Source organism: Fusarium tjaetaba, assembly GCF_013396195.1.
Source record: "Fusarium tjaetaba strain NRRL 66243 chromosome Unknown NRRL66243_c0000043, whole genome shotgun sequence".
In the NCBI taxonomy this organism is placed as follows: domain Eukaryota; kingdom Fungi; phylum Ascomycota; class Sordariomycetes; order Hypocreales; family Nectriaceae; genus Fusarium; species Fusarium tjaetaba.
Window position 1 is genome coordinate 15,821 of NW_023501239.1, and position 23,267 is coordinate 39,087.

A 23,267-nucleotide genomic window follows, 5' to 3' on the forward strand; every position below is an offset into this window, starting at 1 on the left:
ACATCGCGTTGCCTGGTCAACCCCAGCCGGCTCGATTTGCGACCACCATTAAAACTATCGACCACTAACTAGTTCATACATATCTACCTACCTACCTTAGTAAAGCTACCTTACCTTATCCCTCATCACTCTCTAGACCTTGCCAAAAACCCTCCGTATTTGCCGTCTTGGCCACCTCCTTAACCCTTTCTCTACCGGACACAATATTCTTCCTCCATACCGCATAAATATCTTCCCTCATCTTCTGGCAAGGATGCCAGGCACAGCAAGGACGATGGAGCCGAAGCGCAAGGTGACTCCTCCGTCACCTTCTTACATGACAGACGAACAGTTTGGTATGACACACGGAATTGAGTATGGCGATCAAAGTCCTTGGCTAATTTCTCCCTCTGCTGAATAGCCTCCTACCTCGCAGGTCTTCGGTCAAACCGAGTCGCCAGGCCTGGAGGTGCAAGACCTCAACCAGCCGGTGCTCGTCCAGTTCCTAGCCGCTCGAGTTTGCACCGCCATAGTACGGGCCGATTCACGCCTGATCTTGCTTCTCCTGCCGAGAGCGCACCACCTATTCTCGACCGTAAGGACTCGAAAAGTCCTAGCGTTGCTGGTGGCAGTCTTGCCTCTAGATACTCTACCATCAGCAGAAAAAGCCCAGATTACTATCCAACTTCAGCTACAAACCCTTTGAGGCCATCCGACGTTGTCCCCTCAGCCACATACATGGAACGAGGTCAAAGATGGATGGAGAAGGAAGAGGCAAGCTCATTGCGCGACGCAATGGAGGAGATGGACATAAGGAAGAGTACAAAATCGCCTGTTCAGGAGACACCTGAGGATGATACTCGTCTATACAATGCTGCTCTCGATGAAGCTGCTGAGCTTGTCTGGCAACATCAGCATGGCACGCCTTCTCCCCGTCCCGAAGGGCCCTACCGCTATAAGCCACATCTCAGAAAGAACAGCTACGCCCATGCTCGTACTGCTAGTGTCGGTGGTACGCGATCATGCTCAGGCAGTTCTTCGGATGGTGAAGGCGTCGAACGTGAAAGCCGACCTGAGTTAGAGCAGAGGCAGCCAAGCATACAGCCAGATCACAAAAACAAGACATACGGCAGTATTAGTCGTTCAGGCAAGGCTCCAGAGCAGAGACGCCAGGGAAGTCTGAAAAGAAACATTAGCGGGGAAGTAGGGCGTCCCTTTTCTGGAGATCAGATATGGGAAGAGCCTGAAGTCTCAACTTCTGATAACATGAGCTTTTCTGGTCGTGCATCACCCGAGAAGCTTGGCAACCGAGCTCAGGCGGCCACAAACCGAGTCCGCTTCGAACCACCCCGGGAAGAAGAAGAAAAGACCAAGCCCCTTGAGCGAGTGGAAATACACCGCAATCCTCCCACACGCTCTCGCAATCCTCTCTATACAAGAAACCTCTCCAACGACGGCTCCGTCTCTGTCGATGACAAGGTAGAGAGAAAGAACGGCATGGAAGTTCGGAGTCAAGACATTCGCGCGGCCACGAGCATGCGCTTGAAAGATCGCAGCCCAAACCTCCCGGAACCCACAGCCGTCAGTGACAGTCCGGGACGGCCCATTGTAAGCTTCGACGCCAACTGGAAAGCCCCGGACGAGTCCACTGATACCACCCCAGACCGGTCGCTTCCGGCAACCCCCAACAGATCCTCCTCCTCCTTCGCCCAGCCGGAGAAACCCATGGCGGTACCTAGTATCGTTGTGGCGGAGGAAAGTTCGCTGATGCCCAGGGCGCCAACGGGAACGAAAATCCCGTCGATCTGCATAGACGAGACATCCCATGGCCCTAGAGGCTCCGTACCTTCGATCAACGTCCCCGATATTGCTATTAATGAGGTTCCGGGTAAGGGAGGCAGCATTCCTGCAATCATAACCCCTGACGACAAAAGGAATCCAACCTCCCGTCCGCTACCTGATCCCAATGCCAGGGGGACATCCCGTTCTGCTCAAAAGCCTCGTGGCCATTGGTCTCCAGCCCCTGGCAGCAATAGGCGAGCTGTCACGATTTGCCATGAATGTGGCATGCCCATTGAAGGGCGTTTTGTGGCCCTAGCGGGAAGCAATGAACGATTCCATCCGCAGTGTTTCAGCTGCTATACTTGTGGTACTAACCTACAGGCGATGGAAATTAGCCATGAGCCTGATCATCTTCGTCAGGAGCGGCTTGATCGCATCAGACGTCGCGCGGCTGGCGAGATACTCGAAGAGGAGCCGGGCAAAACGATGGCCGAAGACGGAGATGAGCGTCTGCGATTCTTTTGTCACCTCGATTGGCATGAGCTGTTTGCGCCGCGTTGCAAGCACTGCCAGACCCCTATTCTCGGTGAACACATAGTAGCTCTTGGAGCTCACTGGCACTATGGACACTTTTTCTGTGCCGAATGTGGTGACCCATTCGAACACGGCATGACACATATTGAGAAGGATGGTTATGCGTGGTGTATCAACTGCCAGACGAAGCGCACCGAACGACGAGCTCCGAAGTGCAGGAAATGCCGTACAGCTGTCATCGGACAGTATATACAAGCGCTGGGTGGAGAGTGGCATGAGCATTGCTTCCGATGCGCCGAGTGTCAGGGTGGTTTCGACGATGGCCAAATCTTCACTAAGCATGTGCCCGAAGGCACTATCGTGCTCTGTACTGGATGCCGAGCTATGGAACTCAAAGCGTAATGATGATGATGTGTGTGATTTCGGCGTGCGTGTTTTGATTTTTGCATGCGTTTCTTTCGTGGTTGGTCTGTTTCCCTTCAGGTTTGCCCGTCAGCATATGATTTGTTTTGTGCTTCTGATTTGGTCTTCATGAGTATTTCCAGGGGAACGGCGCACTCAGCGCTCGACTTGATCATGCAGATTGGCTCATTGGAACATCTTAGCCATAAGGCAGGATAGACACGGCGCGAACTGTGAGTCCGTGATTTCAACTTTAAATGGCCAACACAAACTTTGGTTCCGTCTACTTCATACATATCAAGTTATCGCCCCCATGTCTATGTGATCCTGACACATTGTTATTTGATAAACGTTAACTTAAAGAGCAAGATTGGGCGGGCTTATTCTCTATGAGGCCAACCCACACAGCTCGTTTGTACCACTGCTGCGAAAGAGATGAGAAAAGCACACAGTTTACCACACGAGTCACAACGGGAAAAGAGGGACATTGTGTTGATTGGGTAGTGTTTTGTCTGTCGTAAATCATTTGTCGACTTATTGTTTCAGTCTTCCTCTCGTCTGATGTACGCAAAGCCAAAGGTACAACCAGGTTCAATCGAAATCCAGTTCAAGAATATCATTCTTGTGTGTTCACCTCTTTTGAGATCTTCGACCTGGTCATTGTTCCTCGGAGTTCCCCCTCTCTATTACTGTGCAGATCCGCCAACCTGCTCCTGGTGGACCTCGAGGGTATCGCCATCCTGCATCTCGAGCTATGGGATGTAACTTGTCAGCATGTGTGATCCCTCCGGAGACTTTTCAATAGGGCACAATTTGAAGCTGGATATCAAACATCCGTGCCTACTGTAGGAAAGCGAAAACGTACCGCATCGGGTGTATCGGTGGGTTGGACTCGCGTGCCGTCGAAAAGAAATCGCACGGAGCTGGTCGCCTTTCCCTGGCGCTCGCAAAAGGCGCCCATAAGCTTCTCCAGCTTTGTAGTACGCTTGATCTTGAAGAAGACCTCGTTGTTGTTGTCGGTGACCTTGATATTGAGGTGCTCGGAGTTGGCGGGTGCCTGCTCACCAGGAGTCCCGTTTTCGTTCTCGTTGGACATTTTGAATTGGTCTGGATGGAAGCTATGCACTTAATACGAAACAGGGTCAGCGCGTGGCTCGAGGTGAAGTGCAGGAGTGAAAGCGTGGCGAGATATCGCAATAATCATAGTGTTACCTTAGCACGATGGTCGTTGATGGCAAGTTTGGCAAGTGGGGGTGATGATCGCGTTATGCGCGTTTGGCCAGCAAGAGATACGGAGTAGAGCGGCGAGCTACAAGCGGCGGCGAGAATGTGTGTGCGAGGGGAAAAGGTTTGAACAGATCTGTTGTTGGTGGGAGCCCGAGGTATAAAAGACTATGGTGGGTGATGAGCCTACTAAGATAGACGGATTAGAATGGAGGCAATCAGACTTAAACTTACCTGCTACCTAAGGTCAGTTGCCTCTGGCGCTTCGTTTAGCAGCACTCAGTTGAATGTCAAGCGGGCGAAAGAGCCGGGCGAACTCCAACCGTGTAAGTGGGGCCGAGAAATGAGCTACTGTTTTTGATTGGTTATCTGCAGTTTGATCGAATCCCTTCTGCTCATCTTACCCTATACCCAAGGTGCTGTGTTAATTAGTTATTAAAAACTTAATAATATATCTATTTAATTATTAAAGATCTATATAAACTATTAAGCTAGATAATTACAGTAGTGACTACATATAGTATTAAGAAATATACTTATTATATATATATATATAAATATAAAGACAGGTAAGGTAGCTAAAAGCATGACATCAGTCCTGTCCAGCTGATTTCCATTTACGTCTCTCCTTCCTCTACTATAGCACAATGTCTATTTATCATCATTACACACAAGGCAAGGCATCTGCGTAAACGTTTATATTATCGCAGTATATATGCCTGTTTAACATCTACTTGGTCATATTTTAATACGCAACACCACCACACTGCAAGCTATTATACACGACCATGGTTTGTCTCGCAATACACGACAGAGTAAAACGCTCGGGAGAAGCTAATGGATAACCATAGGCCCCGAAAGATGATGTTGAGGCTAAGCCTGCTTGTCACCCACGTGCAGTAAGTTCCAAAGCCAATGATATTAGAGTGACCATTGTGATCTGACACATGTGCAGTGTGCAATTCAAAGTATTCTCCCTGAGACACAAGAATACAAGATGGAGACGAAATACTGACCCAAATACAACAAGACTGTCTTACCAGCAATGGCTACAACGAGGCCAAGTGCCAAACGGCAATCAAGCGACTTTACGAATGCTGTGAAGCATTTTACGAACGCTACGGCGAAGATGCGTCTACTGTGAGCTGCCCGAAGCCTAATCTTCTCAAGCTCAAGATGAAGCAACTCCGGGAGGAAGCTAAATGATATGTAACGCTCGTCTTTGGGGTGTCCGCCGGTTTGGGAAACGCTGGCAACTTGAATGATGAGCGCCGAATCTCTTCTAGGCGATCGTTGAGCACGCAAGAGGCCTCAAGGACCTGAACAAGCATTGAAGGCCTGTTCCGAGACTCTAATACGAATGCCGATGACATTATGATAGAGAAGAAGAAAAGAAAATTAAATTTGCTGTTTGGTGGAGACGTACTTGAACCAGAACAGTGCTGAGTGCGACTAATACTCTGAACTACACTGTACAATACGCGCGCGTGCAATCGCGGCTGTTTTCTTTTTAGCGCAAAAGTCCAAGCTTGCTCAAAAGGCAGGTTTAGACTATTACAGAGTACACGGGCATGATTTCACTATCCAATAAGAAGCACTAACGAAAGGAAAGTACGTACCGCCTAGAGCTCCAAACCTGCGCGCCAGTGCAGTAGCAACCAAAACAATTCTTTGATTCTTCTACCTCTGAGTACCTGTATCAAACCTACCTACACAAGCATCTTCGGCAAACTTCACTAGCATAATCCTTCCCTAACACTCACAAAAGCGATAGGTATCCGTCCCCATCTTGGGTATGCCTATGGTTTTAATCGATCTTTACGTTTGACCCGCTGGCCGAAACCTGCCGAAAAGGGTTGTTTGCTTCGCGCTGTGTACCAAACCATACACTCGACTTGACAATCCCCAAGACAAGACCAACCTGAGTCACTGAAATGGCACCTGTCGAGGCAGAGAAATTCGTATCTTATGAAGCCGGGCCCGAGGTCGAAGAGTTCGCCAACGCGCTCGACGACTGTCTCTCCCCTCCTCTCTCGAACGAAGAACGACGAGAACGAATACTAGACCTACCTAGAAAATACCACGAGAATGCCCTTCGACGCCTAGCACAGGTTCGACCGCGTATGATGCGCAACGGTCAAGACGATGTCGATATGGATGCAGACGATGATGTTGCTAATAGCAACCCTGCCTCAGCAGAGCTTGTCAAACGTCTCGAGAGGGAAGCGCAGACATGGGATCTATTGCGCAGGCTTCTTCCACTGAGATATGCTAATTCTGATGATGGGCAGAGCGCTTCCAGAGCCGACCAGAGCTCCGTGGATTCAGGAGACTTGTTTAAGAGTTTCCTTGCTAGTGATTCATCGGCGCGCGAACGACAAGCAGTCATACAATGGCTCCAGAGCAATGCTTCTTCGGGACCGGATATCAACGAGCTTGCGCATGAACTCCAGCAAAATGCCGACCGTGGAGATATCATCGCTCACGGCTGGCTTCACACTCGCTCTTCAATCAAGCTTCGGAAGAGCGTAACAGCCTGGCCCCATCTACTGGATCGCCAGTCACCAGCTATTGCGACCTCATTTCACACCTCAGATGGCTCACCCCTGGTGACACAGCTGGACCCAGACGCTGCGACTCGCCAGGGACGAAAACTTGAACCGCAAGATGAGTATTTCGAGCGTGCCATTTGGTTGGGTTGCTGGGAACATCTTCGCCGAGGATCAAGCTTGGACGCTATCCGTGAATGGTGCCAAGAACGAACCGAAATGTGGCGGGCCATCTCGACCTCTGCGATACTTCTTTCAGCCAGCGACAGCCAGGAAGTGACCGATACTAAACCAGCATCACTCGCTCTGTGGCGACGAATGTGCTTCAGCTTGTCTCGATCTGGTGGCTGTGATGACTATGAGCGTGCGGTATATGGTGTCCTATCAGGAGACATCCCGAGCGTCGAGAAAGTTGCCCTGAACTGGGATGATTTTCTTTTCGCGAACTACAATGCATTGCTACGCACACAGCTTGACAACTACATACTTGGACAATGCCCAGTCGACGTTGCTTCAAACCTCAAACAATCCTTTCCTTCATTTGACGCTATTCAGTTTCACGGGGAGCCAAGTACAGTTGACATGCGTCTAACCCGAGCTCTTGAAGCCAACCCCCAGATCAAAGACGAAGCGAACGAACCCAATAAGGCGTTGCAGGCATCATTAATTTCCAAGGAAATTGGTCAATATCTTTATCAGCAGGGCTTGATCATTTCTTCTGACGCAAATCACAACGAGTCAGCACTGTACAGATCAAAGCCTAGTAAGCTTGAGGTAAACAAGGAGAGGTTCTTTCAGTCTACGCAGCACTATGGTCTGCGGATCGTTGCACATATCTACGTCCTCATCAACCTCTTGGATAAGCTGAACTCGAAGGACGATTCTCTAAGCCCTGCCTTTTCTCCTCCTGAAATGAGACGATCCCAACAGAACCTCATTGCCGGGTACGCGAATTATCTTCGCCTTGCCGAGTTTCATGAATTAATACCTCTTTACTGTTCGATTTTGGAACCCCCTCGGTCATATGAGGTGCTTAGCTACAACCTCATTCCCGAAAATGAGGCGAGCCGACGTTTACTGCAGTTGAGACTTATCAGGAAAGCTGGCATCGACGTGCTGGAGTTTGTTAAGACTCAGGCATGGCTTTTGTTCGATGATTTGGGTCCTGCGCAGCATGGATGTCCTGCCAAGGAAGGATTTAGCATCATTGAGCCTGGCCCACCTACTTCACGCAGTGGTCGCCCTGTGAGGCCCGATTTCTTTGGCGATGATGAAAGATTCGTTGATCAGGCACATGAGAACCTCATCCGGTCACTAGAGTGGCTGGTACTAGTGCAAGAAACATGGCCCAACGTGTTGTCTATGGGGACCAAGATCTACAAATTCTTTTTGCGTGAGTTATTTTGCTATAAGCAATGTTCGAAAACTGACAACGCCGTAGGCAATATGCACCTTAGCGCTGCTCGTCAGCTGATGAAGCGAGTTCCATTCTCAGATGTCCTTCATGCAGCTACGGAAGAAAATGCCGACGAGATGGAGTTATACGAAGACATCCCCGAGTTTTGGGCGAGGCAACTTGATCGGAGAGGTATTCGGGACGTGACACCACAACAAGCACTTTCAGATGCCCGAAATTTCCGTGAACTGGAGAATCTAGTGCGAGCCCTGGATAGCTTGGAGACGGTCGCGTCGCTAGCCGAGCTTACAAATGAGTACGCTGACCGAAATAGAAAACGCTGGAGCATGATATTAACGAGAGACAGGGACCAAAAGAAAAACCGGGAGTTCTGGAATGCTATTGGTGACGAAGTCAAGAACACAAAAGAAAACATGCAGCCCCTTCTCAAGAACTGGCTCCTGGTGGGCATTGAGGGTAAGTGAGCCCCTATCATCAGGCCATATCTCAGTGCTGACACACAAATTAGAAGGTGATCAAGAACTACGAGATCTCCGTCAAGCCTATCTCCCCGAAACAGTTCTAGCATATGTTGGCACGCTGCACTTTGCTGGAACTGGCTTGTCTCGAGACAACCTCTTGGAGTGTATGGAGCTTGCTTCCATCATTGCAGAGCGCGATTCGGATCTGTCGGTTGCATTCCTAGAAGCTGGAAGGATGAAGGAGCTGGTGGAGGTCTTTGCTGCCAGCAGCAAGGCATTGGCCATCAGCACTGGTGAAAAGAGAACGGCGAGCACTGGCAGCAAGAAGCTGCGAGAGATGGGTTGGTCCCGGGATCTGTGGTCTGTCAGACCATAAAAGGTTTCCTTCCATTTTGTCATCCCTCGCATCTGTCGACTGATTGTCGAGTTGTTATTTCGTTACCTGAGCGTCGACTCCAGCAAGTACGCAAGGATCTGTCATTCTCGGTTGGTGAAGACGGGGCATGAATTGTAAAATATTAGGGGTGTTGGTCGGAATCACTACATAATAGGAATTGAGTCAATGAAGAAACGTTCTGGATCTCAATAAGTTAATCGAGGTAATGAGAGCAGGAAAGTCAGATGATTAGACGACGTATTTGGCTTGCAATATTCCACTTTCTTTACTCCGTACCTAGTGTTGAAACGTTGGGGGGGGGCTAGGCCTATGACACAATCTGTCAGAAGCTCCCCCACTTTAGACCTCCATCTTCCAAATCCAACTCAGCGTGAATAAAAGTTTACATATCTTACCTAGGTACCTACTTAAGGCAACTCCATCGCATCTACTCCTAACTGCGGTACTTCCCAATAGCAAAGAGCGCAGCGGAGTGATAACTGCAATGGTAAGCTTCGCAGCTGATATGCAGGGCGCGACTCCTCCTGTTCTCCCCCCCAAGCCTGGCAGCCATGAAACAAGTCGCATTGCGACGCCGACCTCATCAGGCGTACCTCCACCATCCGAAGGCCGCATACCTTCCAACACTGTAACTAACGCACCAGCATCAATTCCCGACCCAGGCGAGCAATGGCTCCCTCAGATTCTACAGGACAAGTCGTATGTGATACCCCGACCGCAAGAGTGCACTTTCTAAATTCTGTGGCAAGAAAACAAGACCTGGCTGAGCTGCTTGGTAACCCAACTCTCCTCAACGCATTAACGCACTCTTCTGAATCCATCCACCCTTCCCTGCTTGTATCGCATCAAGCTCTATCCGCCGCCCTCAACGAAAACATCGACCTAGCTGGCCAACTCACGGACATGGAAGCTCGGCTATCCCATCAGCGCGCATCGACACAGGCACAGCTTCTCTCAACACACACACTCGAGCGACAATGGCGCCAGAAACAGTCTGACATGGATCACGCGCTGGCGCCCTTCTCACCAGCAGCGTTATACCAGCAGTTGGGACAGGGCGTCCAGGAGCAGGCATCGGTGTGCGAGGCTATGGAGGAGAGTTTCCTCGACGGAGAGGGAGAAGGAGTATCGGCAACGGAGAGGGAGGTTACTGATTGGGTGCGTAAATATAGAGAGGCTAAAGTCCAGTACTATTTGAGGCAAGAGAGGAAAGAGAGATGGGACGAGGGACGTGTCGGTGGATGGAGATAAAGAGTTCTAGGTGTTTACATGGCGTGGGCGTTTGATGCATGACACTGTGTTTTTGAAATTTCAGGTATCCGGTCTTAATTGGTGTAGATCACCAGCACTTACGAATCACGACGAGAATAATACGCTGGACATTTGCTTCAGCCCTGTTGACGATTACCCCAGATTCGTCCCCTTTGAGGTTAGACATCGATTTTGTAACACGACAAACTGTTACAGCGATATAGCTGGGACGGATATGCTGTTGAATGTTGCTCACTATCACCAACGCTCGTTTATCCAACATGGGTATCTATGTTACCGACTTTGAAAGCCGCACAAACTTGCTAATCCTCTTCAATGGCGCCATGAGTAAATAAAAAAGACAAAGCTCCCGTCTCCCTGTCATAGTGCGCTGAAAGGACTCTTCTTCATATCTGGGCTACGTGGGCTCATGGGCAGAGCAAACAGATCGTCGTCATCATCTCGCCGTAGAGGTCTGACCGGGGCCGAGGCAGCTGTTGTCACGTCGCCATGTAGTGCAGCATTCAGCGATATGGGGCCTGTAGATGCGTTGCTGGCCATGGCCTCATGGGACGACACAGCGATATCACGTCCTCTGGGTTGAAACGGATGAGATTGGCTAATGGGACTCATAAAGGTGTTCGCTTTTGAGAGAGGTCAGCTTGTACACAGGGACTGGGAGCGATGGATCTCAAATACCTGTCGTGCTTGGTGTTAGATCAGCAGGTGATGTGGCCAGCTTGAGACCTTTGAGCTTGTCCCCCAAGCGGCCCGTAGGTGAACGAGTGGCTACAGGAAGAGGGATGGAATCACTGGGAAGTTGCGGCGTGTTGATAAAAGTGTCGAGAATCCATTGCCTCTCAGCGAGGGCCATCTCAACACCCACCCCCTCAGCATTATTGCGAAGCTCGTCGGCTACCTCCCGATCTATGGCTGCCAGGCGTTGGCGAGCCCATAGTGTGTGCAGGACTCCCCGATTGCCTGGATCAGCGGCAAGGCCTGGTGGGAAGATGGCCGGAAGTGGTTTGAGGGTCAGGCTGGGTGAGCCAGGCGGCGTGATAGTGATGGTCGGGGGGACCGTGGCATCAGCGGGGAGCAGGAAGAATACACGGCGACGCCGTTGGCGAGATGAAGACGCAGGAGCAGTGCCTGCACCAGAGTCTGGCTCAAGATCAGCAGCAGGGAGGTTAGTAGATTTCCCGGGCCACGACACTTGCCAACATGTTCTGTTGATGCTGTCCACGGGAGCAGAAGCCGGAGCCGGCTCCGTTGTGGAGATGCGATCGGCAGCCGGAGCGGATTGTTCACCGGGGGTGTCGGCAGGAGAATTGGCAGATGCAGCGGGGCCCGGAACGGCATCGGGATACCACTCCACCATCAGAACCTTTGTACCAGCATCGCTGAACTCGAAGCGGGCTAGGTGCTGAGCCTCCACAGAAGGGACGATAGGGGCTTCACCGACAACGGCAGATGCAGATGGGGTCCCAGGCCGAGAAGAGCCCGAAAACGGGTCAGTCGTCATGGCTTAGGGCTACTTGCTCGTTCTGGGGGAAGCGAGAAGGTAACAAAGAAGAAAATGATATCAGGCTTCTGGATGAACGCTGCTGAACAGCGGCTCTAAATTCGAGCGGAAGAGTATGGAGATGGAGATGGAGACGAAGATGGAAACGTGGATTGGGATGGGGATTGAGAAGGCGGAGACGGGGTCGATATCTGGGCACTTTTGATACTAGCCCGATGGCTTTGTTTCGACTTCGTTCTAGGTAGGCTGTCGGCTCGCTGTGTGCGCTGCCTCTCTCTCTCTCTCTCTCTCTCTCTATGCAACGGCTGGGTTATTGCTGTCTTCTCGGCGACTTGAGCCTTTGCGTTTTTTCAGGGTCCCGCTCCTTCTCGGACCGAGACGAGGTTATTTCGGTGAATAATATATTGGTTTAGTGAGGTACGGGAAGGAGCACCGGACACATTCCGCAATGCAGCCGGAACAGTGTCGGGTGCTAGGCAATAAGGTATGTCAAAATGAGTTGACTCTAAACGTCTCTGATGAGGGTAGGCGACGAGTCAGAGGGGAGGAGACGGCGGTGGCGGTAGGTAGTGGCGGGGGAGTTGCCAGTTTCAGGACATTGACAGAAGACGGAACATTAGATTAGTTAGGTTGGGTTGAACACGAGATGAGATGGAACATGACATGACATGACATGGTTGTCAGCCTTTATTTTTTGAGTGTTTATTGCATTATTAGAGGGGACAAGTTTGAGGGGAAAGAAGTGGACTGAACGCGGGATGGGACGGAATGGACTTGGGGAAATGCTGTGGACGCGTCTGCCTACCTCCATTCAACATTTGGGTAGGTAAGGTTAGTAGGTTAAGGTAGGTAATGATAGTCGTATCTACAAGTATGTAGTATGCCCATAGTATGTACAATACTGTAATGGCGGCGGATTGCACGAAAAGGGAAGCTGTTTCAGTGACAAGAATAGACGATCCAATCATTTCAGTGAAGTGCTCGATAAGACCTGTTGATTGGAAATGGAAGCAAGATAGAACACACAGAGAAGCGTATCAATCCCTTGGGTACATACTTACCTTAGTACCCAAGGTAGGCACCGCACCTTAAACTCATCAGTAAGCTTACCAGTTAGGGTGCTAGCCAAGGAAGCAGAGAGTTCCTTCCATCCATCACCTTGACCCTGGGAGTGGTCTCTGGCGTCTCAGAGCTGGGGGAGCAAAAGACAAAAAAAAAACATAAAATACGTATGCCTTTTACCCAGCCTTATCCCAAGGTCAGTCTTGTGTCTTCGACTCCCAACTCAGGATACCGTCTACAACAGGCTATCGAGTGATCTAGTCTGGAGTTTACAAGTAGTATGTTAATGTGTATGCACTGACTGAGGCAGTGCTGACTCCCCAGGCCTGTTCCCTTGTCTAGGTAGGCCTCCCTGGTCGAATTTTGACTTAGTCCCTTTAGGTTAGTAGGTTCGTAGTACTAAGGTTGCTAGGCTGGGCTGGACTTTATCGGTATATCGGGACGAAAGCCATTCCCCTATGGCCGATTGCGTGACAGAATTGAGACCAGAGTGATTAGAGTCATGAATATGTCGTCAACAATAACAGCATCTACTGAACAGCCTTAGAATCAAGCTTCATTGACATTTGCTGCTGATCCCTAGCAGATATTCTAAGTAAGTGCCTTTGTAAATGATACAGGTGATCTCAAGCTGGTACCCCTTGGGTCTAAGTTATTTGTGCACATTGCCAGATTGCGTGCCTTGCATTGAAATATTTATCTTTTTTTTTTCTCCATCTGAAACAGAATCCCGGGTCAACCCAAAGTTATATTGCAAGAGAAGCTTACTGAGATGCCAGTCGAGTAGAGGAAACGTTGCAGGATTCTCATACCAATCCGGCGTTGTCCCAAAAACAAGGCTCTTCTCCCATATCGACGTCCGTATCTATTTCACGAACTGCCGTAGGCTCTAGCTATAGAACTTACTCCGAGTCATTTTACTACAGCATATGTAGGTACTGATCCCCTGTGCTCAGAGCAGTGTCTTGCTCTTCTACAAACTCACTAGCCAACCAGACCCAAGTTGATTCTCAAGATCGGCGTCAACGAGACACTGAATATCGACCTTGTAACGGATGGGGCCAGTCCTTGTGCCCAGAACCACCGCAGTAAGGCCGCGACTAATAGGGATACCCCCCCCTCAAACCCAGCATACCTGGGTTTGTGTGTCTCGGGTCCGTTCAGCTGGTCCTCGCATCCACAACCGTATTCAGACAACTACAATTATCTAACTCTCCATTACTCGTGAGATTGCTGAGATTCAAATCTAGGATTTTGACGTCTTGTAAGTGATGTCAACCGTCCTGATAACATCACTGATAATAAGATGTGTATGATAGTAAATGCCGTTCGTAGGATTTGCATTGGCACTTAACAGCTCACTCACGACTATAGCCCAATGGCTTTCAACTGACTTGACCAGAAGTCTCTCGTGACGTGGAGAAATGAATCACATATCCCCTGAACCAGGTTGCTCGAGACACGCATATACACTACATTGCAACATTGTGAAGATATTCTATTTCAAGTCGGATAAGTACAGTTTTTTCATCATTCTAAAGGCTTGTATATGGACAATGAATGCTGCTAAGAGAACATCGAGCCACCTGTATCAAGCGAACCCCTCGGACCACGCGATTCGCACGGCAAAAGCACTCGCCCGTTCGGTCTCGAGCTCTTCCATAGAACTCACTTCACTTGGCCTTTTGTAAACTACCGTACCAAGTACATATGCAGCTCTCGGCCGGAGAGAGGGTCCTCGGCTTGACTCTGTTACAGATGGATCCACGCAATTCCGGGGGCAGATATAGGTTTATTATGGTCCAAGCTTTTCGGTGCCATTGCTCATTCTGCCATCTGGGGATCAAGTGAGGTGAGGTGAGGTAATTATAGTCCACTGGTGGTGTTCTCCACGAAATCGTAAAATCATTCTAGGTCTCGTGAGTCGACATTTATGGGCCTGGCATATTCGATACGCTATCTCCTCTCTTGGTGTATCTCACACAAAGTTGTCAATGACAAGCCAGCAGAAGGCTGTTTCGGGTACGTTGGCAAAATATGAAGTTTGCATGAGCTTTGAAGATAACTCAGCATCATACTAGGGAAAACCAATAAAGAAGACTTCGATACCAGGTTCGAGATGTAGATATATTAGCTAAATTGGCCCATCATTGTCGTCATCACTGTATTCAAGATAGTTATATGGTATTGTATCTTCCTATCCAGTATAAATAGAAGACCAGGAGGGATAAAAAACAGCAGGGTAAACCCATTCCGAAAAAGTCTGCTGAAGCCTGCAAGACCCAGTATATTTTGGCCGGTTAAATGCAATCCCTGAAGAATAGACCGAGATATCAACGGGTGGCGGATCCGGTGAAGACCCGGAGAAAAGCCAGTTTTAAGGAACCTACCTTAGTTAGTATCGAGATACTGGTAAGCCAAAGGCCAAGACGAACCTAGGACCAAACGAGAACGCTCCAGCCCAAGCCTCAAAAAGAAAAAAAAAAAAAAAAGAGAAAAAGAGAGAGATCCATAGTAGGAAGAGAAAACTCTTACCAGGGGTTATTTTCTAAGCTGCCATCTCTGCTCCCCAACGGATCTGTTGGGCCAAGTACCGTATCAATAAGGTAAGGTATTTCCCGTGCGGCTGGTCATTTAATGGGATCGCGAGTAGCTTGTTAGCTAAAACTCAAAAACAACCAAAACAGGCGCTGTAACGTTGTTTTGATAGAGCTTCGGGAACAATCAACGGGAAAGCCATACGCAACGCATCTGAACCGCAATGAACCACACAGGAGGCACATGTCCCAGAAGCTGCATGGCATGGAACGGATGGAAAGATAGAGTAGGGCCGGCCAATTGGGCCGAGTCGGGAATTTCATTGACGATCATGGGGGATCAGTCAAGCAATCTCACACTGTGCGTCACTCGCAAAAGTGAGAGCAGACACTCGTAGAAGCACCTCATGCGTACCGTGCAATAACTGTACACTACTATGAACCGGCGTTTTTCTGGAGCGTTGCAGTGGAGGGCAGATGCATCACCAACGTCAGCTGGTCACTAAAAGTACCTGAGGGCCACAGGCAATTCAGGGCCAGAGGAATGCTAATGCTAATGGAAACTGCTGTTGTTTAGGTTGTGGGGAGATTTGCGAAAGGCAGTGGAGAGCTTTCCACGGGCTCCATCGTCATTCTGGGTCTGGGGCTTTTCTTCTCTGCTGCCCAGGTTTCCTCTCCAGGAAGTCCAAAGCACCGGGGAGATTCGCTCACGCGGTTTCTCCAGACTGGAGTACGGAGCACGCCCACGCGCTATGTTCAAAAAGGGGCCCCAATGTCCCCCCACAGCTGCCATGGAGTGTCCTCTCCACAGTTTGGCCGGCCAAACGCCGCTTGAGGCGAACCAAACGCTTGCTTTTTTGGCACCTTGGGCGGCCAGGAGGTGCGCTAGATGTCCCGATTGTCACTGTGATGTGCTGTATTGACCTAAACTGATAAGCCGTCAATCAAAAGAACACCCCACCATATTAAACGGTCGGTCCGTTCCCCCTCGCCAGTGAATTATTTTTTCAAGGTGATGGTCTGGTGCTGGCCAAATTCTTCATTTCGTTCTATAGGTGTCTTGAGGGGTCACAAAATCCTCAATTCAATTCTAGGTATTTACTGGTAGGTACTCCGTAGGCTCTTTCTTTTCATTTCAGCCCAGCCGATCGGTGCACTCACTTGGCGATATGGGTTGTACCTTATCAGTCAATCATCTACTCCGTAAACCTTCCCAAATCTACCTACCTTTAGCAGGAAGCCAGGTAATACCCAGGACGGGAAGTATCCAGATATCTGGGACGCTCACACCAAATCCAGCTTTTCTTTTTGCACAATCGTCTCGATATGGGAAAATAGTGCAGTCTCAATACGAACTACTAGGTCTCTGGCCTGAAAGCTTGATCTTCGTCCAGTACCTAGGCATCTATCATATGCAGTGGTTCACTCTTGCTATTCGTCCCCATTCAAGATAGCACCTTCTCTACTCCGTTCAGAGAGAATCATTATCGTCCCGTCTGTGGAGTCGCGACCAATTTAAATTCACACCTCTTACTGCGAAGGGGAAAAATAAAATGCTCCACCTCACACACCCTCCACGTCGTTCCATTCTCCCCCGGATTTGTACCGTACGTACCCAAGTATCCTTGTACCTGGAAGTCCCCTTCCTTCTATAGCCCAGCTAGTCATCACTACGCTCTCTCGCTCTTTCCTTGTACCATTACCCTTCCCACTTTCCCGTTTATCCCGCGCAGTTCGTTCTATCCAAACCAACACGAAACACCACAACCTCGCCTTTCACGATATCGATCGACTGCTTGCCCTTCGTCTTTCTTGTCATCAGCCTTTTCCTTTGACGTCTGGCCCTTCAACTCGGTTTACCTGTGCCTCCGGATCTCCGGTCCGTAGTTTTCGGCGTTCCCGATCCCTCCGTCTCGCCAAATCGCTCTTCCTCTCGCCATGTCGAGTATATTCTCATTCAGTGCGCAATAGAGACGTACGTCTGTAGCCGTTTAGGCCTGCTCAGCAAAGGCGACACCGTCTTTTCCAATACGTCGCGGCCCTTGCGCCCTCTCGTCGATAGCGTCGAACGTCGAACCCTTCGACACCCATCACCATGGCTCATCATCAAGCACGGACGATGGCTATGGATCCGCCACATATCACTGAATTTGCTTCTGAGCGTTACTTCGAAAAGCTAAGCCAGCTCAATGCACACCAACATCAGCACCAGCCTCCTCCGACTCGAGATAATCTAGATGCCTCCACGTCGCCCTCGAGATTTATTCTTCCTTTACGAGAAACGAAAACCGCCGATGTTGAACCTTCCAGGCCCCTTGACCAGAAACGTGATAAGTCAAGGTTTTTCGGCCTTCGCTCCAAGGTCTCGATCCTCCACTCTAAATCGAATGTCCCGTCTGGTCATGCGCCTCGAGTGTCTGTAGAAACGCCGCAAAAAAGGTAATGCTCCTTTGGCATAATAGTTATTCTTTCACTATACTGACCGGTGAGATTTAGTACTAGCTTCGATCAGCTCTTCCTAGGACTTCCCAACGAACTACAGATTCAAATCATTTCTGCCCTCCCACTGACCGACGTCCTGAACCTCCGACTTGCCTCCAAATCGTGGCATACTCTCGTCACTTTCAACGAAAATACTATCGCTCGATATCATCTCGAAAATCATATTCCTGTTTACGCCTCCCGCCTATACCCAATCACAGACCCGAGCGAGATTAACTTCCAACATTTATGCGGGATATGGCATCGATTACACGTCGCTGCCAAGCTAGCCTTTCTAATGTGTGAATGGATCACAAAAGATATCTTCCTTCGCCAGACTGAAGCCCAACGACTTGCATTTGCACCCCAGAACGAGCGCATGCGACGACGCCTAATACCTCTTCTATTTACCATATTCCACTTCTTCGAGACGTACCGAAAATTATACTTAAAGCGTATGGCTGAGAACGGAGGAAAAGGATTGAGACGGGAACCTTACACTTTGAACCCTATTGAAGCTGAAATCATGAGCATGTACGACGACCAAACCTTATTAAGAGTTCACGAAGTCTTTCCCCTTGTAATATCATCGTTCTGTCGGAGACTCCGACCACCGACATATGTTGGTAGAGTCGAGCGATCACTTCGTGGTTATATTCGGGAGAAACCGTCCGATGATATGCATGTTGCAATTTTGTGCATTGGTGGACTCCGACAAGTGGAAAGGCTATGGGAAATCAAGGGCTACAACAGCAGGCGTGGTGCTGTTGACACATGGTTCAATGCTCTCACTAAAGAGGCGCCACCTACTGAACAGTCAACATCGAAACCGAAACGAGGTCTTTTCGGACGCAAAAAATCCACTAGTGAAGCTCGATCGTCTGGTACTCTATTGAATAAGGTCCGGAGTTCTGGCTCAATAGATGGGAATATGGATTGGGAGACCAACCTTGTCTTCAATACGAGCTTATCTGCTGGGGCTCCAATGTCCCCCCTTACTTCGCAACAGGCTCAGGCATTACTCAGCGACCTTCCAGTACTGCAACAAATATGGCTCACAACAGCCGAAGCTTTGATCCTTCAGCGTCGGGTTGTCGAGCGTCCACAGGATATCAAACGCAACCAACAGGTCATGCTGGATTTGATTAGTGAAGATGGACTGGTAGAAGAGGACGAATGGTGGTACGGCCGCAGCATTCCCGATTCTGTGCGGCCTCCCGTCGGTGTCACTGATGACGATGCGGATTAAACGGCAACCGTTTCACTGTATCTTGGGCATTGTTCGTTTGTTATATTGCTGTTGGCGAGCGTGTTGAGAAGTTATACCATTACTTCTGCTTGTCGTTTTACCTGTGTACATGCATGTGTCAAAGAACGGGGTTTTGAGCATTTGAACGGCGTTTTTTATCGGTTGCGGAGAAAAGGGCTACTGCGTTGCCGAAGGTGGTACTGGATGGGAGCACTGGCTATACATATTGATACCGATTGTCTATACGACATTATATTTTCATTTATATTTCACCACTTTCTTCTCAGCCTGGAACCTAGGCCGAGTGTCTTGATGGCTCAAAGGGCTCTCATTTCCCTAAATAGTGAAATGGACTTCCACATCCCACTCTGTGCACTAGCCTCAGAGCGTCAGCTTGGCGTGGCTTTTTATTCATTCAAATCACAGTATATTTATTATCCGAGAAGCCTCTACTTTGATAGGAGGCGGCGAGTTCATTTCAAACATGCTAAAAAGAGAAAGAATACGATGATCTGAGCATCAGATCAACCACTAGCATGTGTAGCGCGGGTTTGTCTTTCCGCGTGATCTTGCCTATAAGCGATGTAAAATCCACGAACACAAACATAATGACTTAGCCAAACTCCGCGGAAACCCAGCCTTTCCTCTAATGATGCCTCCGGTACTTAAATACCCAATTTTCTTTGCTTAGTATTTACACAAGTGATACTCACCTTACGTTCGCCCTCTTGCGCGAACATTCCCGGTGTCTGTGTCATGATGTGTAGGACGTGTATACTTGAGCCGTCCTGCCGCTCAAGAGTAGAAGAGGTCCAATCACATGGAGTCAGTCGGCTTGGGCCAACTACTTCTGCTCCTTGATGCCTTTTCACATTCTCACACTCTCTTCATAGTGCAAATACTTGGCTACGTATATGAATTCCGGCTAGTGTATTGCCAAAGCATGGATCGCTTCTGGGTTGCTTCGCTGCGCCAGAGTCGCTGTGAAGGTGCGTTCGGACGTAGATCTACCTCTCAAAGCTGGGAACTCAAGACATGTTTGCTACAGGCGCTATTGCAGTTTCAGGAGGCTTGGAGGGTGTTTCGTCCATACTTCCGATTTGTTCTGGCTCTTCTAAGCGGTGATGCGACTCAAAATGGCCCGTATTTGCCAAGGGTGTTGTCCCAGTTGAACGACGGAGGCCCTGTTGCCTGTGTCGAGGAACCAGGGGTCGACTGTTAAGCCTTTGGGCTTGCTGATGCGAGCTTGAGCCTACTGTCAGGGGAAAACGACATGCAGCGGAATGTCCTAATTTATTCGACAAGTGTCGTTGCTGTCGTTGGTACAAATCCACCACGGTTACTTTTCGGGGAACATCCTCCGGAGCCACGAGGTCACGGCTATGTGACTGAGTACTCGTTGGAGAGGATAGACTCGTTGGATGAATCGACTGTTCGGATCTCAAATCTTGTGATGAATGATGCCGAGGCTGGTGCTTGCGTTGAACTTGGACGCCTTGATCTACTTGGGTCTGGCAAGACTCATCAAATTGCTTGAGTCCTCGATCCTGCTGGTACAGATGAGATGGACTTTGTGGCACTTGCTGGCTCAAACTATCCCCGATCCCAATTGCCTGTACTCCGGAGGCGGATGTGTCCGATATAGACGGTGCGTGTCTGGTACTGGCACTTGAGCGAAAAGCTAAAGCCTCTGCATCGGCTGATTGCGAACATCTTTCGCTGGTGCCAAGGTTTCTTGGACCTGTCTCCTGAGACACACGAAGACGCTTGACTTGTGTCTCATGAGGTGGATTGGTGATCAGGCCCGCGGTCCTGGGGGATGTTTGGCGAATATCGATCACTTGAGTATTGGTGCAGGGACCTTCTTGTGAATTCTTTCTCTTTTTTGAAGAAACTAGGTCAGCGTCCTGAGGGTGGCTGGGTGGCCCCTGAGGTCCCTGTATGATAACAGAACTGCCAGCGGCTGTTGGTGTTTTGTTCTCTTGCGTGCAGCCAAGCGAGCCAGTCGCGTCACCTTGCATTATGCTGGCCGCTTCTTCAGTAGGATAGGGCAACTCTGGGAGAGAGAATGTGGTTCGAAGAGCACTGCCTGTCTCGGTCACATAGCTTGAATCAGGCGTGGATATTAGGGAGTTATACATGCTTTCCCTCGTGGTTGGCTCATGAGATTGAGGCCTTGACTCCCTAGGATGAGAGTTCATTGGGTTAAATGAGGAAGAGGTAGGCCTGGCAGGCAGTAGCCTGGGCTTGTTCCTTGACCCTTTAGGCCGACCACGAGGCCTGCCCGTACTCTTCGTGCGTGTTGACGTTGTAACCGAAGAATTTGGCACGATCAGTGTAGATTCGCCAGTTGATTCAGCGGGTGTCATCGATGGACCTGAGGTGGTTCTTTGGTCTTCCCCTGAAGCATTTATCAATCTAGGGGTAATTGAGGGAGCGGCTGCTATAGAAATACGGCCCTTCGTAACACGGGGAGGTAGCTTACTCGAGATTTGGTTATTAGAAGCACACGGTAGAGGCATACATAAGCGTGTATTATTTGCAACAGACTCTGGTGGTGCATTCGAGAATTTGACAAGTGTCGAACGTTGTGTATGACCCGTTACACTGGGCCTCATAGCCAGGGGAACGAAGGCAGTACGCTTAGGACGTAAGTCTGCATCTACTATCCTTTTCGTACTCCCCTTTGGCCTACCTCGTGGTCTCCCTGTTGAGGGTTTCGATGGCCTTTTGGTAGTGCTGTTTTCAGCAAAGTTTGGAGGGAAGATTTCCGAAATCCACGAAATAAAGAGATCGCCCGAGCTTTTCTTCGAGCCGCTCTCAGAGGACTCCCCATGAGGAGATGGGGGCTGCCGAGTGGCACCGCCGAACTGAGTAAGGGCACTGCAAAGCGTTTCTACGACTGTACTTGGGTGCAGCTTTGGTAAGAGTTCAAGAAGTCGATATTGCTCTGCTCTGACCTCTTCCGGTGAAAGAATTGTTGTCAAGAGCTTCGTAATGGCAGGCTGTTCTCTGTTGGCCTCCTGTGTGGGATCTACTGGAGCGGCAATTTCGTTCGACGGGCTCATGTTGACGTCCTGTGCCGAGCTCGCATCTAAAAATGGAGCGTCCTCTTGTTCATGGTCGACCCCGGGTGTGACGTCTCCTTTAGTTGATTCTGCTGGAATTTCTGTTTCAATAATTTCCATGCTATCTGGTTCCGTCAATGGATTCTCTTCGAGCCTTGCGCTGGCTTGTGCAGATCCCGTCTCTGCTCGCCGCTCTTCATATGGCACAACAGTTCCGAGGGGTGGAGGCTGAGAAAGTGGCCCGTGAATGTCTGCAGTTACTGAAGGCGAATTTGATAGAGATTGTGAAATATTCCGAGCAGCCGCTGTGTGTGGTGGCCGCGGTCTCCTTGGATAGCGATACCCTTGAGCACTTGCAAGTTTGGCAGCAGCAGCAGTTCGTTCACTTGTAAGCTTGGCCGCAAGGTCGCGCTCCGTTATTTGGGGCTTCTGGATGTGCATATGCATAACACTGAAGTTACCTTGCTTCATGTTCGTCCTGCCCTTAAGCTTGCTTGGCACCGCGGTCCTGATGCGACCATCGCGATATGGGTTGAGACTAGCAGCCGGCACTTTGACCTCTTGCGGGGGGCCAGGGTTAAATGAAACAGTTATTCCATGATCTGGAGCATGGAATGGCTTCATCTGGAGATCAAATAAGGCATTGCCTACTTGCCAATCTGATCTGGTGGCTCTTTGTCCAGGTGTCGATGCTGTACTGGACGAGGCACCTGGGCTTGGACCTAGGGCATGAGTAGTATCGGGAGTGAGGATAGTCGAATCGGGCACAATGACGTGTCGAGGCGCTGTGCATTGCCTGTGAGCCTAGGTATACATTTACTACACTCGACAAATTGTTTCGAACAACACGTACGTCCTTCTGAGACCATGACGTCTGGATGAGGCTGGGCCATAATACGCTTTTGACCTCAGTAGCGATCTTACAGTGAACTTTTCGGGCAAAAGTCATCTGTGCAGGGCTCACACGACTTCGATGATGCGCAAGTCGATGGTTCTTATATCGAGGTTTGTGGTGCTGTTGCAGCTCGAATTCCGTGTTAGTGACTGGAATCACTTGGCTTGGTCTGCGCTGTGCTTGTACTGGTAGGCAGTCTACAGCCCCCGTGATCAAAGGTCGCTCAGTAGTGGGGACCCCATGAACATCAGATGCGGCGGCAGTTACACTCAATAATTCGTGAACACATTGTCTTCTTGTTTTGAACTAGGCCTAGGTACTCTTCAATGCGATATACGCTGGGTGCCGTTGACAATAACCTTCGGGTCTTATACATAAGTAATGCGATATATTAACTGACGATCGTGAATAATGTTAGTTCTAAGTAAAGTGGTTAGTTACTATTAAACCTATAGGG

General features: G+C 49.6%; 6 protein-coding genes across 6 annotated transcripts; 3 read left to right on the forward strand and 3 right to left on the reverse strand.

The window, feature by feature from the left end:
• Nucleotides 1-274: 274 nt before the first annotated feature.
• On the forward strand, nucleotides 275-2,697 carry FTJAE_2464 (hydrogen peroxide-inducible hic-5; the record flags this gene model as incomplete). Its single annotated transcript, XM_037348660.1, has 2 exons — nucleotides 275-335; nucleotides 401-2,697. The coding sequence occupies 2 exons, from the start codon at nucleotides 275-277 to the stop codon at nucleotides 2,695-2,697; spliced, it is 2,358 nt and encodes a 785-aa protein (XP_037210425.1).
• A 686-nt stretch (nucleotides 2,698-3,383) lies between these two features.
• Nucleotides 3,384-3,793, reverse strand: FTJAE_2465 (ubiquitin modifier; the record flags this gene model as incomplete). The annotated part of the gene is made up of 2 exons (XM_037348661.1): nucleotides 3,384-3,449; nucleotides 3,563-3,793. The coding sequence occupies 2 exons, from the start codon at nucleotides 3,791-3,793 to the stop codon at nucleotides 3,384-3,386; spliced, it is 297 nt and encodes a 98-aa protein (XP_037210426.1).
• Nucleotides 3,794-5,855: 2,062 nt separating this feature from the next.
• FTJAE_2466 (uncharacterized protein) lies at nucleotides 5,856-9,996 on the forward strand (the record flags this gene model as incomplete). Its single annotated transcript, XM_037348662.1, has 6 exons — nucleotides 5,856-7,863; nucleotides 7,912-8,182; nucleotides 8,234-8,343; nucleotides 8,396-8,708; nucleotides 9,202-9,444; nucleotides 9,495-9,996. 6 exons carry the CDS (start codon nucleotides 5,856-5,858, stop codon nucleotides 9,994-9,996), a joined length of 3,447 nt encoding a protein of 1,148 aa, XP_037210427.1.
• Nucleotides 9,997-10,377: 381 nt separating this feature from the next.
• Nucleotides 10,378-11,518, reverse strand: FTJAE_2467 (uncharacterized protein; the record flags this gene model as incomplete). The annotated part of the gene is made up of 2 exons (XM_037348663.1): nucleotides 10,378-10,640; nucleotides 10,696-11,518. 2 exons carry the CDS (start codon nucleotides 11,516-11,518, stop codon nucleotides 10,378-10,380), a joined length of 1,086 nt encoding a protein of 361 aa, XP_037210428.1.
• Nucleotides 11,519-17,212: 5,694 nt separating this feature from the next.
• FTJAE_2468 (f-box protein) lies at nucleotides 17,213-18,847 on the forward strand (the record flags this gene model as incomplete). The annotated part of the gene is made up of 2 exons (XM_037348664.1): nucleotides 17,213-17,556; nucleotides 17,614-18,847. The coding sequence occupies 2 exons, from the start codon at nucleotides 17,213-17,215 to the stop codon at nucleotides 18,845-18,847; spliced, it is 1,578 nt and encodes a 525-aa protein (XP_037210429.1).
• Nucleotides 18,848-19,875: 1,028 nt separating this feature from the next.
• Nucleotides 19,876-22,864, reverse strand: FTJAE_2469 (uncharacterized protein; the record flags this gene model as incomplete). Its single annotated transcript, XM_037348665.1, has 3 exons — nucleotides 19,876-20,936; nucleotides 21,543-22,719; nucleotides 22,769-22,864. The coding sequence occupies 3 exons, from the start codon at nucleotides 22,862-22,864 to the stop codon at nucleotides 19,876-19,878; spliced, it is 2,334 nt and encodes a 777-aa protein (XP_037210430.1).
• Nucleotides 22,865-23,267: the final 403 nt, after the last annotated feature.